The sequence below is a fragment of the Rhea americana genome, unplaced genomic scaffold, assembly GCF_003343005.1.
Source record: "Rhea americana isolate MKP2758 unplaced genomic scaffold, rheAme1 scaffold_541, whole genome shotgun sequence".
In the NCBI taxonomy this organism is placed as follows: domain Eukaryota; kingdom Metazoa; phylum Chordata; class Aves; order Rheiformes; family Rheidae; genus Rhea; species Rhea americana.
This window is the reverse complement of record NW_028186692.1, coordinates 135170-149510: the sequence shown is the minus strand read 5'-3', so window position 1 is coordinate 149510 and position 14341 is coordinate 135170. Positions and strand designations below refer to the sequence as shown.

Sequence of the window (14341 nt, the reverse complement as noted above, 5' to 3'; positions counted from 1 at the left end):
CTGTGGTCCTATATCCTCCTTCCATCAAGTAAAAGAAAAAGTTATATGTATTTTTCTGAAAGCCCTTTTAATGATTCTCATCAGAATCTAAAAAAAAAAAAAAAAAAAAATGACAGCAGAACACTTACTGAGTGTTTTTCTTACTTACTGGTTGTTTTTCTTCCATAATGCCTCTGATTCCATTGCAACATAGTTGAGCCATCAATCTGTTGATCCATTTATCTGGTGAGGGGTTTTGTTCTTGTTTTTCAGCAGTCTGCAGTGACTTGGGTCATTTAACTGCAAAATCTGACCCTTGAATTTTTTATTATTATTTTCTAATTATCTTTCTATACGGGACATGCTTGATAAATTGTTACCCGTTAAAAGTAACTTGGAAAAGTTTTTCCAAAAATAAAGTCCCAGTCTCTCTTGCCCAAGCTATGGAAGCAGCTGATTTAAAAGTTTGATTGTACTGCTGCAGATTAAATATAAGATGCTAAAGAAAAATTTTGAATTTGAAACAGAACTAGCAGTAATTGAAGTTCTCATTCCAGGGCCCTTATTAGTGCCTCAGTCTGATCCTCCAGGAATAAGTGGTCAAGATTCTTTCTTTTTTCTTTACTATACAAGTGTAAGTTCCTTCATTAATTGCATTTGCAATGATGCTCAGGTGATCATTGTTTAAGGATAAGTAACCTGGATATGAGTATTCCAGAAGCTCCTTATCTTTATACCAGCTGTCGTAAGAAAAATAACAGAAATTAAACTATGAAACATCCAGTATAAAGCAATATATGTTAGTGGTCCTTCTCTGCTGGTAAGTTTTGTTTGAGCCAAGTCTACTGCAGCATAGAGTGCATAGTGCCCTGTTATAACCACCAYTGTCTACTTAAAATGTACAGAAAACCTTAGCTTATTTTGTTAAACTCTTAAATTTAACAGTAGGAGCTTGAATCTTACTGAAAGTTGATGGGGTTTTGGGTCCTCCGGCCAAACTGACCCATGGACTTGGGCACTTACTTACATCTATCAGCTTTGGACAAATCCAGAAATTACATGCTCATAAGTTAATAAGAGCTAACAAATTATTAATTATATTTAAATAAATTCAAGACTGCAGTCTTTTGCAGAATATAGGCCGGGGAATTTGACCAAACAGTAAGAATTAGCTTATGCAGTATGTGTGAACCGGATTTTACCCTTTTCAGTTCAGCTTACGCATTTCTGATAGCTCTGCTTTCAGACTAAATGCTTTGCAATGTTATAAACAGTATTTGCACTCTACTTTCTTCTATCCCGTATGTCACAGCTAGCAAGCTCTTCCTCACCCCTCTGCCAAATAAAGGAGTTACATGCTGCAGAAGGTAAACTACATTCTTATGTACACTTTGTTTTGTCATGCTTCCTTATTCTTTCTCCTTTTTGGTATGTAAGCTGCTAAAAGTGTCCTAAAGGATTGAAATAAAAGACAGAGAACTTACTGAACTTTGCCTTTTTTATGAATGATCTTCTGTCCGCAGCGGAAGGTGACGTTCCTGCCTTCAGAAACAGTCTTGGTTTTTGTCCTTGGTGGGGGCAAAGTAGAGGGGATTGCTGGAAATGGGAATTCTGTCCACCAGAGTTGAGAGAATGAAACGGCAAAAGTTAGCATACTTCATTGTCAAGCCTTAGTCATCCCAAAATGCTGTCACAGAACTGCATTATCACCCCAGGAATGTTAAAGGGGTTAATTAAAAATTGTGTTTCACTCAGCAATTCTGGCTGAACATTTGACATTCTTTAYATGCAAAGCTTACTCTCGTGTCACATAAACTCAAGGATGGATAAAAAGCAACTTGCCCTGGTCTCATCTGTTTGGAGAGGAAGTTCAGTATATGAACAATCCCAGAGGATATAGATGTTTGTAACTATCTAACTGTCCTTTAACATCAGTCTGGACTAAAAAAATACCTCTGTACTGACAAGAGACACTACTTAAGTGGTGCATCTTCTTAAGGTCAGTAGGTATTTATGGGAAGCTTAATTCCGCATCTGCAGTAACTTGACCTTGATCCTGTATTAGCCCCTTACTGGGATTCATAGGAATGAGGGACTAGATGGGATGATTAACGTGTTTTTCTTTTTTCCTTTTCTCCAGCAGCTTAAGTCCAGCTGTGCCTGAGATTTCATTGTTTGACCTGTCYCATCACTGCATCAGGTACCGTACTGCACCTCTTATCTCCAAATTTAACAGTTCAGCATCTTAYTTCCTCAGTTCAGTCCAAAGGGGAAGTGGTCTGAAGCACAAGGAGCAGCTGTTTTTTTTCAGAAACTTACCAACACTAGTTTAGTTAAACTAGAGAAGAATGGGGCGGTTTAATGTCCTAGTCCACAAATATTTGTGCATAAAAGCTGAGTCTTACTTCTGAGGCTCAGTCTTGTCTCAGATGTATGCTGTGCTTCTCATCAGAGCTGGGTGGGGCTAGTCTTTTTCTTTCTTACATCTTCTGATCTCTAGTGCAGAATTAAAATCCTGTCTACTCCTACAGCAAATACTGCTTAACATTACCTTCTCCCTCTGAGCAAACCCCACCAAAATTCCAGAATAAAAGTAGAATAATACCATAGCAGAAGTCACAGGTGGATGGACAGTGCTTTTTCATCAACTTCCTGCGTTTCTCACAGAAACCTTTTCGTGCCCATAATGGGCACGTAAATAACCTGTCTTTACATCCTGAAAGAGAAGGAGASAATATATTGGGAGGATTTGGGTAGACTGTTCCCTCAGAGAAATGAAYTGATGTCTTGCCCACATCAGATTTTTCAGTGTAAATGGCAGAGTTGGAACAGGTATAGAATAAATAGAGCAGGGTGCCAGTTTTATATGAAGCGTGGGCTAGATATTCAGGTTCTTTCATGGAGTTGCGTCAGTGATGGAACAAAGCTGCCTCTTCTAAATCCTACAAGAGGATTTTTGCTTCAGTAGTGGCAGGCAATTGTTTCTGAGCTTAAGAGGTTCTTACCACACCCTGTTTGGTCTGTGGAGCGCTTTGCCTTGTGTTAACACGTCCTAGTCCAGCCAGAGAGTGATTTACAGCTGTTTGCTCTCTCTCTTCCTCTCTATGTGAGCCCATTTCTTCCCTATATACATCTGAATTTAGCAGATAAATACAAACAAGTTGGGGGCCCTCCTTATCTAAAATAAGCTTTTTATTCTTGGAAGAGCCATTGTACAAAAATGAGGCCCAAGGAATCCACACACAGAGGTGGTTGCTGGGCTGGGGCATAATGAGGTAGGCATATGAGAACATACACATTGCTTGTGCCTCTGCTGTAGCTGCTTYGAGCAGTCTGAGAACTTCAGATTTTAGTGGATCCGGTAAGGTAGGAGTATGAAATCTATACACCATTTAGTGTATGGTATCTTACTGTTTTACACTGGCCTCCTGTGCATCTCATTTGAAGCTAGTAGTGCTGRAAGCAGACTGTCTGCCACACCCACTTTTATCCTCGCTTTGCATTAAAAGGAGTAAAATTCCWCCTTGTTACTTAGGAGTTTACAGCTTAGTCCTGTCACAAGTTGGGGAACTAACAGCATGAGAACTCATAAGGATCTGCCTAACACTTTAGTCAAATGTTCTTTATACAGAGAACAACCCAGTTCTCTGCCTTCCTTACCATAAAGTCTATGAATTCCCCAGACTTCATCTTGAGAGATGGTCTTTTTCCCCGTCAAAGTGGCATTGATGTGCATGAGGGCRTTGGGGTTCAGGGAGTGCATAAGTCCTAAGGCATGTCCTATTTCATGAGCTGCTACATGTACCAAATCTGTAAGCCAAACACCTGGAAGAAAAATGGAAGAACAGCTGACACTGCATGATGAGGAAGTACATTGGCCAACCCTGGTGAATAAACAAAGGAAGTATTTTAGCACTAAAGAAATACAGTCTTACCAAAGTTTGACACAGTTTCATCTCCTCTGTAGCTGCTTAGGTGCACACAGACAAGCCTGTTATTTACTCATGCTTTTAATTTCAGCCAGCAGTGCACACAGCAACTCTGCTAGACTGCAGGAACACTGCTTTGAAACAGCAGTGTTTGAAATGAGGGCAAGTGCACTGCATAATACTTATGTACTGGCAATTTTCTCTTACCTTTTTCCCCACAGCCCTGGCCTGTAACTAAGAATGTGTGTTTGGGAATGAGATTGCTAGCTGGAATATTCTGTTCTGAGAGATTGTCCAGTTGACCTATGCATTCCCCATGGCCTATAGGATTTAACTGAAGGTTCTCAGCAACATCTTGAAGCCTGCTTACAGCAGAGATGGATTTTAATGGAAGGCTGACTCAGAAGTGCTATTAGTGACACCTACCTAGATACTTTGTGTGATCGCAGGCTATGCAAAACGCTCATAATTCCTGTATCAAACTCAACTGCTTATAAAAAGAAAGCGTGTGAAGGGGTAGCTTGTACAAGAGCTTAATTTATCAGTATATCTCTAGTAGGTAGATGTTTGTTTTTTGGCTCTTYTCAAAGTTTTTTTTTTTTTTTTTTCCCTAAATCGCACTGATGTGATTTGGAAGAACAATAATTAATTGCAGTTTACTTTGTACCCATCCTTCTTTATGCCTTTGGGAAGAGAAGTGGTCAATTAAGAAGTCAAATTAAGTGCTCAATTAAGTAGTGGTGATTAATATTCACAGCCTCACAATGGCCTTCTGAAGTCAGAAGTGCTACTGCTAGTTCAGAAAGGTAGCTGAATAATATGCAAATCACTGCATAATTATCTCCAGGTAAAAGAGTGGAGTTAAAGCACCGTGAGAGAGAGGCAGGGGCCGAACTGGCAGTCAGGTCTCTGATTTTTGTCACAGTCTTAGTATAACCTCACTTAAGAATCAACTTTTGCAAATGCTCATGCTTGTTTCAGCAGCTGCCTACAAAAGAACACAGGCTAAGGAAATATATTGCTCCCTGATAATGCTGTGGTTTACTGGCATACGTTTGTTACCATGATGCATGATGAACTACAGCTGTCTGGTTTTCATTACCACTGACACACTACCATGTTGTTATTTGTTGCTGTGCTTTAGGAAGCAAGAGGGATGGAGGAGGTCCTTTGAGGCCATTCTGAATCTTTCCACCTCTCCATTTGGTAAAAAGTAGGATAACTTGCCCAATTAATATTATATGATTTTTTTTTTTTTTTAATTTGCTGTTTAGTCAAGGACCATCTGCTTTTAATTTAAGGTTAGTTTTGACACTGCTTAAAAAAAAAAAACACCACCAACAAAAAACAATCCCTAAGCCATAAGCAACATAGCCATTTTTAGGTACCCACAAACCTGAAATGGACTACCGATCCAGGAAAACTAAAACATAAACAGCCATGCCAGCAAGGCAGAGTAACATAACACGGCCCCTCCCAGAGATACAGCTGCTTGGGCCAAAGCCAGATCTAATTATCGAGGACGTGGCTGCTAGCCACTGAATTATTCAGAAACAGCTGAAACTGCACAGAGTTTCACCACCACACAGAGTCCCTGATAGCAATTCAGTTACATCATAGCAAGACCAGCAAAATCCCGAAACTGAATCAACATTACAGCTGTTTCTGTTGTCTCTTTGCAATACTAGGTAAACCAGGAAAAGGGCAAAAAAAAAATCTAAATCCTACAGGCATTATGTGTTCCCTGAAACATGCGTTACCTTTTTTCCAGCTGAACCGGGTATTCCCCAATATCCAATATTCATGGTCATCGAAATGTATTTCTCCATTGGGTGGAAAGAAAGCATGGGCAAGTTCGCCTGTTGTTCCATCAAAGCAGTGGTGAATGAGCGATTCTAGACAGTCTGTGTGATTGATAGAGTAGAAACCTGTGGAAAAAAGAAGCAAATTTAGTGTACCTGGCAAAATAAGCCCATCAAGAACACAGACATCTGTAAACTTGTGGTTTACTAATAAATCACTCTTTGTGGTGTCCCATGTGGTTTCCACTCTAAAGAGATATGGAAGGAAAAATAAATGCAAAGCAGTTGTCACAAATGAGGACTAGRTGATGCAAACTTGACTCAGCCCTGTGGTGACTGGCTGTGGAGCTGTCTCCAGTGGACACAAATGATAATACTTGTCAGAAAGGAATGCTGAGCGCTTTTTGCAACATCACATGCAAACTTACCCCAAAAAAAAAAGGACAGTGAGACTATAACCCTAAGATGTGTTATTTACTAACATTTTAAATGTAGATAAACAGACATTCTTAGAGACGTAGATGCTTGCCATCCTTGTACTAAGTCAGATAGCAACGAAGGGCACCCTCTGCCCAGTGGAATGAGGCCACTTGGAGTTYGTACGTGGCAGCGAGACAGGGCCCTGGGAAGGCATATCACGTGCTTCTAAGTAAGTGGCATCATGCAAGAGTAGCATGAAGCACATGTTGCGAAACAATGGAAAAAATCATCTGTTGGATGTCTCAATAATACTGCAAGCTGTACAGGAAGTAATTCTTTTTCACAGGCCATAAATCACTAAGAATTTACATCTGGGGTTGAGACTGAACAGATAACACATCAGCACTAATGTTTTTCTAGGCCTGCATAGTGGTATGGGGGCAGAAGGAAGGGGAGAAGAGAGAAAAAGTGGTGTTTCAACAGGATCAGCAGAAGGGAGACTAAAGCCATAAATAAGTTGGAATCTTATCACCTGCTGTTTCTCTGGCTCTGTATAACCTTGGGCAAGTCACTTCACCTTTGAATATTTAGTTTCCCCATCTATGGAATGGGTATAATCCTGTGGCAGGTTTTTGAGGATTAATTCACAAATATCTTAAAAGTTTTGCAAATGCACTATTCAGAGACAGTATTACTCCTGCTATTAACCTTAGAGAAACTATAAGTAGTTTCTATACCTGACTAAAGGCAAATGATGACCAGATGCTGTCTGCCCCTGCTGAATCTGCACAGCAAAGGAAAAATATCTCCTGCCTCTGAACTCCTCGTTCATATACCAAAACTCTAAGGCTGTTGTGGAGCTGGCATACAGAACAGCATTCTGTAAGTAAGTGCAGCATCTCGTGTGCTCTTACCTATTTTCAAATCGCTAGCTGTGTGGCGTGGCACTTCTCTGAAGCTGAACGGTGAAACTTCACTCCACATTCGGAATGCAGCTGCCAATCCCTTGCGTGTGTCACTGGCATTTATGAGGTTTCTTGGGAAGGATAGGATTCTGTAGGGACACAGAACAACTTTAGGAAGATACTGTTCCCATCCCAAGCATTAGCTAAAGGCTGTCAAGACTGCAGCAAATAGTCTTTCCTTTCACTGTAATAGGGTCCAAACAAACATAGCTTGGATTGGATAAAGAGGAATATTTACTAAAAATCTCCACAAGGACTAAAATATTACTGATATTCTTTACATCCCATGTTCTGGACCTCAGCTTTTCTCCTACCGCAAATATGTAATTTCAGACAAGATTTCTTGGGAAAAAAAAAAACACTTTTCTCCTAAGTTCTCACCCATCTTTTTTGTACAGCATTTTTTTTTCCTCCAGCAGCAGACTAGGTAATTCCTATTCACATCACTCAGCATACATGCAATATATGTAATGTAATTTAGTGTGCAAAAAACACTGACTTACTTATAATACTCTCAGGCAGAGCTTTTGGAAGAGGGCTCTGAAGGGTAGCAAAAGTTTGGTAGTAAAACAAATGATTAAAAAAAGTCTCATCACTTACTTGGGAGTGAGAGTAAGATTTTTATTAGGCCACAGGCCCAGATACAGCTGCACTATAAGAAAAGCTCTGCTGTAGGATGGCTGAACCACTGTTTGTRCCATGGAGATACACAGAGAGATCCTAGAACCTTCATTTTTCTTTTCTTCTTTTCTTTTTTTCTTTTTCAGAGACAGAAAAAACCAAAAGAACTGTGCTATTTATGTTCTCCCTTCATCCCAGCACATCCTAAAGAGAGTGCAGAATCACAGAAGAAATCGCAGAAGATTTCGTATCAGGCCAGGTTGTTAATGAATAGAAACCTGAACAATTAAGACTATTATGAAGCTTAGYGTGTTTGGAATGAGTGTAAAAGGAGGTATGTATGTTCTCTACTTGGTGTGCAGGAGGCAGGTTCATGCCACCCACTGATTCTTTGTCTGGGCTTACAGGAAAAACTAACCCCTGGCCTACCAGGAAGCATAGATTTACTGACCAGTATTGAAGCATCACCCAGTGGACAAGGTAACAACCACAACACAGTGCACATATGAGGCAGGTGACAGTTACAATAAGACATTTGTGTGACTGACTGTAGAACTGCTACCTAGAGAATAGAGGCAACTGCAGGACCAGATGGGGGGCAGGCAGCATTAGATTGCAATTAGTGCTCTTGAGATACTCTCCCCCTCCTGCTTCTGTGGAAGAGAAAGGGATTAGAACAGAGCTCTCAGACAGAAGCAACTGCTGCTGTCCACCCCCACCCCAGCCCGCCCATCCCCATCTTATATCCATCCCTCATCCTCCATTGCCTCAGGCTAAGCCACTGCAAACATAGCTCTAAATATCTTCCTTTCTTGTTTGTTGGTGTAAGAAAACTTTCCCATCCATTTCAGTCACAGTCTGGGTCAGCTTCCCAGAGTTGGAGTGCGAGAAAGAGTCTCACAGCTCCATAATGCTATTCTCACCCCAATGCAAAGCTGCAACACATTCCTGCTGCCAGAGGTATACTCTTCTCAGAAATCGCAATATGACATGCCATTCAAGCCACTGCTGTTTAGCAGTTAGTGGTTGCTGCTCCTTTGAGAGGTCAGTTTGGGGTTTGTTGTACTTTCAAGCCAAAAGAGACTGGAGTTATGGGTTCATATTAAAAAAAAACCCTTTGTTATCACATAACATATTGAACAAACATTGATTTGGCTGCTCTGTTCCCCCCCAAAGCATGTGGTGCCCTCAGCCAGAGAGCTGCAGGCAGACTCCAGGGCTCCTAACATTCTGAGATTTACCAGACTCCTGCCAGCTTGGGGTTTACCAGGATAGTCTGATTCCATCTGGCAGTGCTCATCTAATGAAGCTGGTTCCAGGGGGACTCCCTGTGCCTTGTTCTATCTGGTCTCACCCTAGCTTTCCTAAAAAACATTCAACAATCCGCATGTAAATAGTTTCACAATGAAGCCTCTTTCCAGCATGCTGCCACTGTAGCCTATTGCACTGGAGAGTTTCAGGGGCTGATCAACATTATTAACATCAGAAAGAGTGCTGCTGTAAGGCTAAGCACCAACAGGRTTTGACACTGCCTTATGACAGCTGTAATAGTGGAGCCTGACAGCAATGAGAAACAGTTTGATGTGAAAATCTATAGGACTGCATCAAATTTGGCCCTGCTTGTAGAAAGTAGTACTAGCATTGTACATTTATGTGGCTCTATCCTGTCAAAATCTAACTGGTCTGTTACTGTATAGTACTGCAGAAATGCTGCTTTTTTGTGTGTGTGTAGAGGGGGGGGTGGGGGTGTGATATAGCTAGTTGAAAATCAGTATTCTGGATAGCAGAAAGAAAATGTTAGGGTTAACTCATCCTAGTGAGTCTCATCCAGATTCACTCATCATAGAATTGCCAGGGGCTTTTCACTGTTTGTTAGTAATCTGAGAGTTGGCATCTTTTCCTTAAAGCAACAAAAACATTCCTAAAAGTATTCATCATTAACAGTTCTGTAACCCTGAAATCACGGAACCTTTCAACAGCAATTTCCCTTAATGATGATTTAGGTTCATATGGACCTCTTTTTAAAATACCAGCATTGCAGAGCTGGTATTCAATTTGCTRTTCTCTGAGGGAAGTCCCTAGCTCTGGGAAGCCTGTCTGTGTGCAGCCTAAATCTATCCCTGAGCAACCAGAGTTTTGCCATCAGTAGTCTCAGCATTCAGACAATTTGCATAGTGTCATGTGCTGCTAGCTTCTAATGCAGTGAGGCCACTGCACATGATCCACAGGTGAGGTGATAGGTGTAGCATTTGTAGAAAAACATCCTAGAGTCCATTTAGAGTTTCAGCTAGCCACTCACTGAAGACCAGATGAGCAATATCCCCACATGGCTCATACCCACATCCATAGCAGATAAACCTCAGACCCCAAAGTAGCTTAGACAGAAACAGCTCTTAGGCTAAGGCATGTCCATACTTGTATGTCAGGTTGAAGTGGTCCCATTTCAAGTGCCCTGGTGTGACTGTGTATCGTTTTCTTCGTGCTGGAGGCCAAGGTGGGAAAGTTGGACTGTGCAAAGCAGAGGCACTCACACCATAAAGACCAGGTGGTGTAGCATCTTCCTTAAAAGACAAAGACAGGAGTTTAAAAGAGATGGGAGACACTGCAGGATTGAACACTGTACAAAAGAAGTAATAACAAAATAAAAATCTACCAGGTATGGGGCATTTGAAGGCTGAGTAGTACAACTAGTGCTCCCTTATGGGTGTCCAAGAGACACCAGCTAGTCAGTACTTTGCAAAGCATGCCTGCTCTGAGGGTAGTGAACAAAATCAAGAGGGAAGAAAAGAGGGGGTAACTGCACAGAGTTCTTTCAGCATTACTTAGATCAGACATGCAAGGAAAGGAAGGGAGCGGCACTCTGCAGTGCTGGATCACAGAGGATCTGTGCTGTAGCCTCCCTTGAACTGCCATGTAATTCCAGAATAGGGCAGTGCAGTCACTCCTCTCTCCTCTTGGAGTGCAGCACAGATGGAGCAGAAAATGAGGCTTCAACAGGCTTCTGGCCACAGTGAGTGCTGCAGCTCTTCCTGGAAAGTTCTCATTTCCTTTTCACTTTGCTATTGTGCTTCAATCTCACCACAGAAAAAAATGAAATACTGGACACATGAGTCAAATGGGCATCTCTTTGTTCTGAGTGCTCTTTATAAAGTTGGATTATGGATCTGAAATGCCTTCAAAGTAAATTGGAGCCCTGGAAACCCTGGAGTGCACTTAAAGTAGTCATACAGTAAAAGGCATCAAATTCTGTGACAGGCCTGACTCAAAACTACAAAAGCATTTTAGTCCTGAATAATGGAGATAAAAGCTTGGCACCCAACGTGGTTCTTTGGAAGCGCTCATTTATCTGCTGTGCCCCACCTTGTCAGAACTAAGACATTAAATGTCTCTGGGTCATCTGCAGCTCTTCTAAAAGTCTCTTGGGTGTCAGGAAAGGAAAATTAGATAAATAAAAAGAACCTGATGACTTCTCCCTCTACAAGGAAAACTCCTGTAGTCCCTACAGAGAAAAACAATTGTCTTTTTTTTATTACCATTGAGCTTAAAACCCTAATGTCACAGGTGCTGAATGAGCAAAGGTGAAAAGTAAGTGTCCCCAGTGAGCTTATCCTCAAAATATAAAATAAAGTAAGGGTGACTCAGGCCCAACAGAAATCACTGAAGCCTGTGTCTGATGCAGTCACTAGGTCAGGGGACTGAGCTGTCTTGCTCAAACATCCTGCTTAGTCTCCATTATTCTGCAGACTTTGTTATGCCTACAACTGGTGCACCAGGATGCTTTTAATTAAGAACATGCTACAAAATGAACTGAAGAACAGTTGTGCACCACATACATGCTATATTCAGATTTAAGGTTCTGACTGAAATCAGAATTATCTAGATAAAAACATGCAGTATAATTTGGATTAAAGAATCATCTGTCCAATTGCTAAAGACACAATAGCCAAGACTGCGAGAATATTTAAGAACTGGGGAAGAGGTCAGCCACTCCCAGGAGGAAGCCTATTTGGCTGTAGGTCTTGCATGCTCACAAAGCTTGGGATGTATTAGGAGGACATTTGTTTCAACTCTAACTATTGCAATAGAGACCAACATATACAAAGTAGCATAAAGGCAGATATCTGTTATCATCCCTCCTTGTTTACAATATTCACCCTGTGCAGTCAGTGTGCCTATCTGTTTGGCCTTCATTAATTTACTTCACTGAGTTGTAATGATTGTAGCTCTTTTTTCTCTCCCTCTTTCTCTCCCCTACTCATGAAGTTCATCTCTCATAAACTGAACAGTAACATAATTCTTTGACTTAGAACCAATTTAATAAGAGCCCTGAGCACATGATGCAGACCATGGATGCTATTGCCAGGATCATTATAAACACAAACAACAGGAGAGAACGCAGGGATTTAGAGAAGACTATTTTTTACAGTTTAACATAGCAGTAAAATTAAGATCAGCTTCTGGGAGTCCCAGAGCCTTGCTGTAGGTTCCCCATGAATACTAGTCTGCACCAGCCTGTCTTGCTGATGGGTGGACCTTGAAATAGATCTAACATCAGCTACAGTTTCTGTAGGTCCAGCATTAACTCTCGCTTTGGATCTTGCACCAAGAACCCTGTCTCTGGAGTTCGTAGGGAAGCTCAGCTGCTAAGGAAACCAGAATATTTGCATGCCACATCATACTAGTCTAGGAAAGCAGAGTTACTCAGGAGGACAGCCAACACTGAAGCAAAACAGTCTAAAGCTTTTGTACCTTCACCATTTAGTTGTCTGCAAGCTACCAACTCATCTCTAATGACCTGGTTCTACTTAGACACTTCATTTCTTTTTAGGATCCTTTGCCAAAAAAGGACTCAGATAAGACATAAATAGATTTTTTTTTACCTTAACGGTTATTTTCAAACTGTTTAGATTCCTCCGCAGGTTCACTAGTTTTCTAAAAAGCATACGCACACACACATTTGTTAACCCCTCTCCCTTTCTAAGCATCTAAGAATTAGATCCTTCCCTTACCTGACTTTTCTGAGCTGCGGCTCCAGTTGTGTCTCCCACAATAGCCAACAAAGCCACCACAGGGAATATGCATAAAAATCCCACAGTAGATCTATAACCATTGTTTTTTCTCTTGTCAGCAGAGAGGAAGCTCTTCTTTCTGTTTGCAGAAAATTGTTCTATTGGATGCATATTGTTCTTCAGTGCTTTTTAGAGAGAGATGAGAGATGCTAAGATAATTCACTTCACGGAATGTATTGGTAATCCTTTTGCTCACAGTTGCATCTGGAACATTTGTGAGGAGTCCTGCAGTTACTGTCAAAGTTGTGCTGAAATGCTGGAGTTTCAAAAAGCTCAAAAAAAAAAAAAAAAGAAAAAAGTAGACTTTACATTAAGCCTCTTTCCAATGTGCCAAAGATTCTCTTAACTTCTGCCAAGTGGTATCATATTACTGTAGCTGAAATTTGGGTTGGCGGAGAAAAAAACCAGCAAAGTGAAACAAGCTGGGATGGACCATAACTCCTTTCTTTAACTGGCTGTATATCAACAGAGGACAAATCTGCAGTTGTCAGCTTTATGTAATGAAAAAGCTGGAGGAGGGGGCAGAAAAAGGAATCCAGAAGCCAGCATCATGCCCTTGAACTACTTCATGTAGTGATGCTTGAAGAGCTGACAGAGCTGAGAGAGGCTGTCTTCAGGAGTAGAAGGAAAAATGAGATGCTGTGCTGCAACAGGCAGGGCTTCTCTGCTCAGGAGATTTTAGTCAGGGAATTTACAAGTTCAGATAAAAGTAAAAATCAGCTTCCTCTTCCATGAAACTTGGCAATTGACTCCTGCAAATTCCACATGTACTTGGGGGCTACCCAGTACATGGTTATCATACTGAGAAAGACACATATTTTCAGAATTATCTTAATTTTGGGAACCTCAGTTTAAGCATCCCCCAAAGATTGATATGGAGAAGGAAAGAGGTCAGCTTAGCTTAAGCAATTAGGCATCTCCAGCTGTGGACTTGAAGTCATTCAGTGCTTTTTAAAAAGCTTACACAGAAATTCTGAGGTCTTCAGAACTGGCTGGACATTACTGTCTGGCTGCTGAGCACTGGATCCCAGTGCTGTTGAGCTGAGGTGCCCTAAGCTAAACAGCTCTGATGAGACAGAGAAAAAGGAACTTTGTGCAATCCTCTAATTTCACAAGCAAACAACAAAGAGGGGTTAGCTCTGTTACCAGTTAGTATGAAACATTTCTAACAGATATTTGAAGCCTTAAAAAAAAAAAAAAAAAAAAAAGGAAGAAAAGAAAATTCTTGTACCTCAGACTCATTTGTTTTTTTTTTTTCTATTTCATATCAAAGTTTATGAAACTTTGACATTTCCTGCATTTCAGACTAAAGCTTGCTTGGAGCTTTTAAACAACTCGAAATAAATGTGACCAAACAGTTTGCATGTAATTTTACATTTTTGTTTTTCAATTTTCACCGAGATCCTCCAGCAGAAACAATGTGCTTCCGTAAGTGCAGCAGAAATTTAGTAATACCAGAGGAAACAGGAGTAACATGGAAGGAAGCTGTGTGTAGAATTACAAAGGGAAACTGGAACTAGGAGGAAGATAAAGAGCAGGAAGCAAGGAGGACAGGC

The 14341-nt window shown here is 40.9% G+C and overlaps 1 protein-coding gene and 1 long non-coding RNA gene across 4 annotated transcripts; one reads left to right on the top strand and one right to left on the bottom strand.

Moving 5' to 3' along the window:
* Positions 1 to 544: 544 nt before the first annotated feature.
* On the bottom strand, positions 545 to 13444 carry MMP23B (matrix metallopeptidase 23B). 3 transcript variants are annotated; one of them, XM_085318577.1, is made up of 8 exons: positions 12726 to 13444; positions 10132 to 10277; positions 7045 to 7184; positions 5669 to 5836; positions 3640 to 3804; positions 2585 to 2695; positions 1464 to 1590; positions 545 to 719 (listed from the first exon to the last, which is right to left on the bottom strand). In XM_085318577.1, exons 1-8 carry the CDS (start codon positions 12894 to 12896, stop codon positions 545 to 547), a joined length of 1203 nt encoding a protein of 400 aa, XP_085174703.1. In that variant the 5' UTR covers positions 12897 to 13444. The 3 variants fall into 3 exon arrangements, with proteins under 3 accessions (XP_085174703.1, XP_085174704.1, XP_085174705.1); XM_085318578.1 differs by having other exon boundaries at positions 10132 to 10273; positions 12726 to 12883; XM_085318579.1 differs by lacking the exon at positions 3640 to 3804.
* LOC146588082 (uncharacterized) lies at positions 713 to 6914 on the top strand. Its single transcript, XR_014897494.1, has 3 exons — positions 713 to 1346; positions 2120 to 2179; positions 6878 to 6914. It is a non-coding gene; the product is annotated as an uncharacterized LOC146588082 (long non-coding RNA).
* Positions 13445 to 14341: the final 897 nt, after the last annotated feature.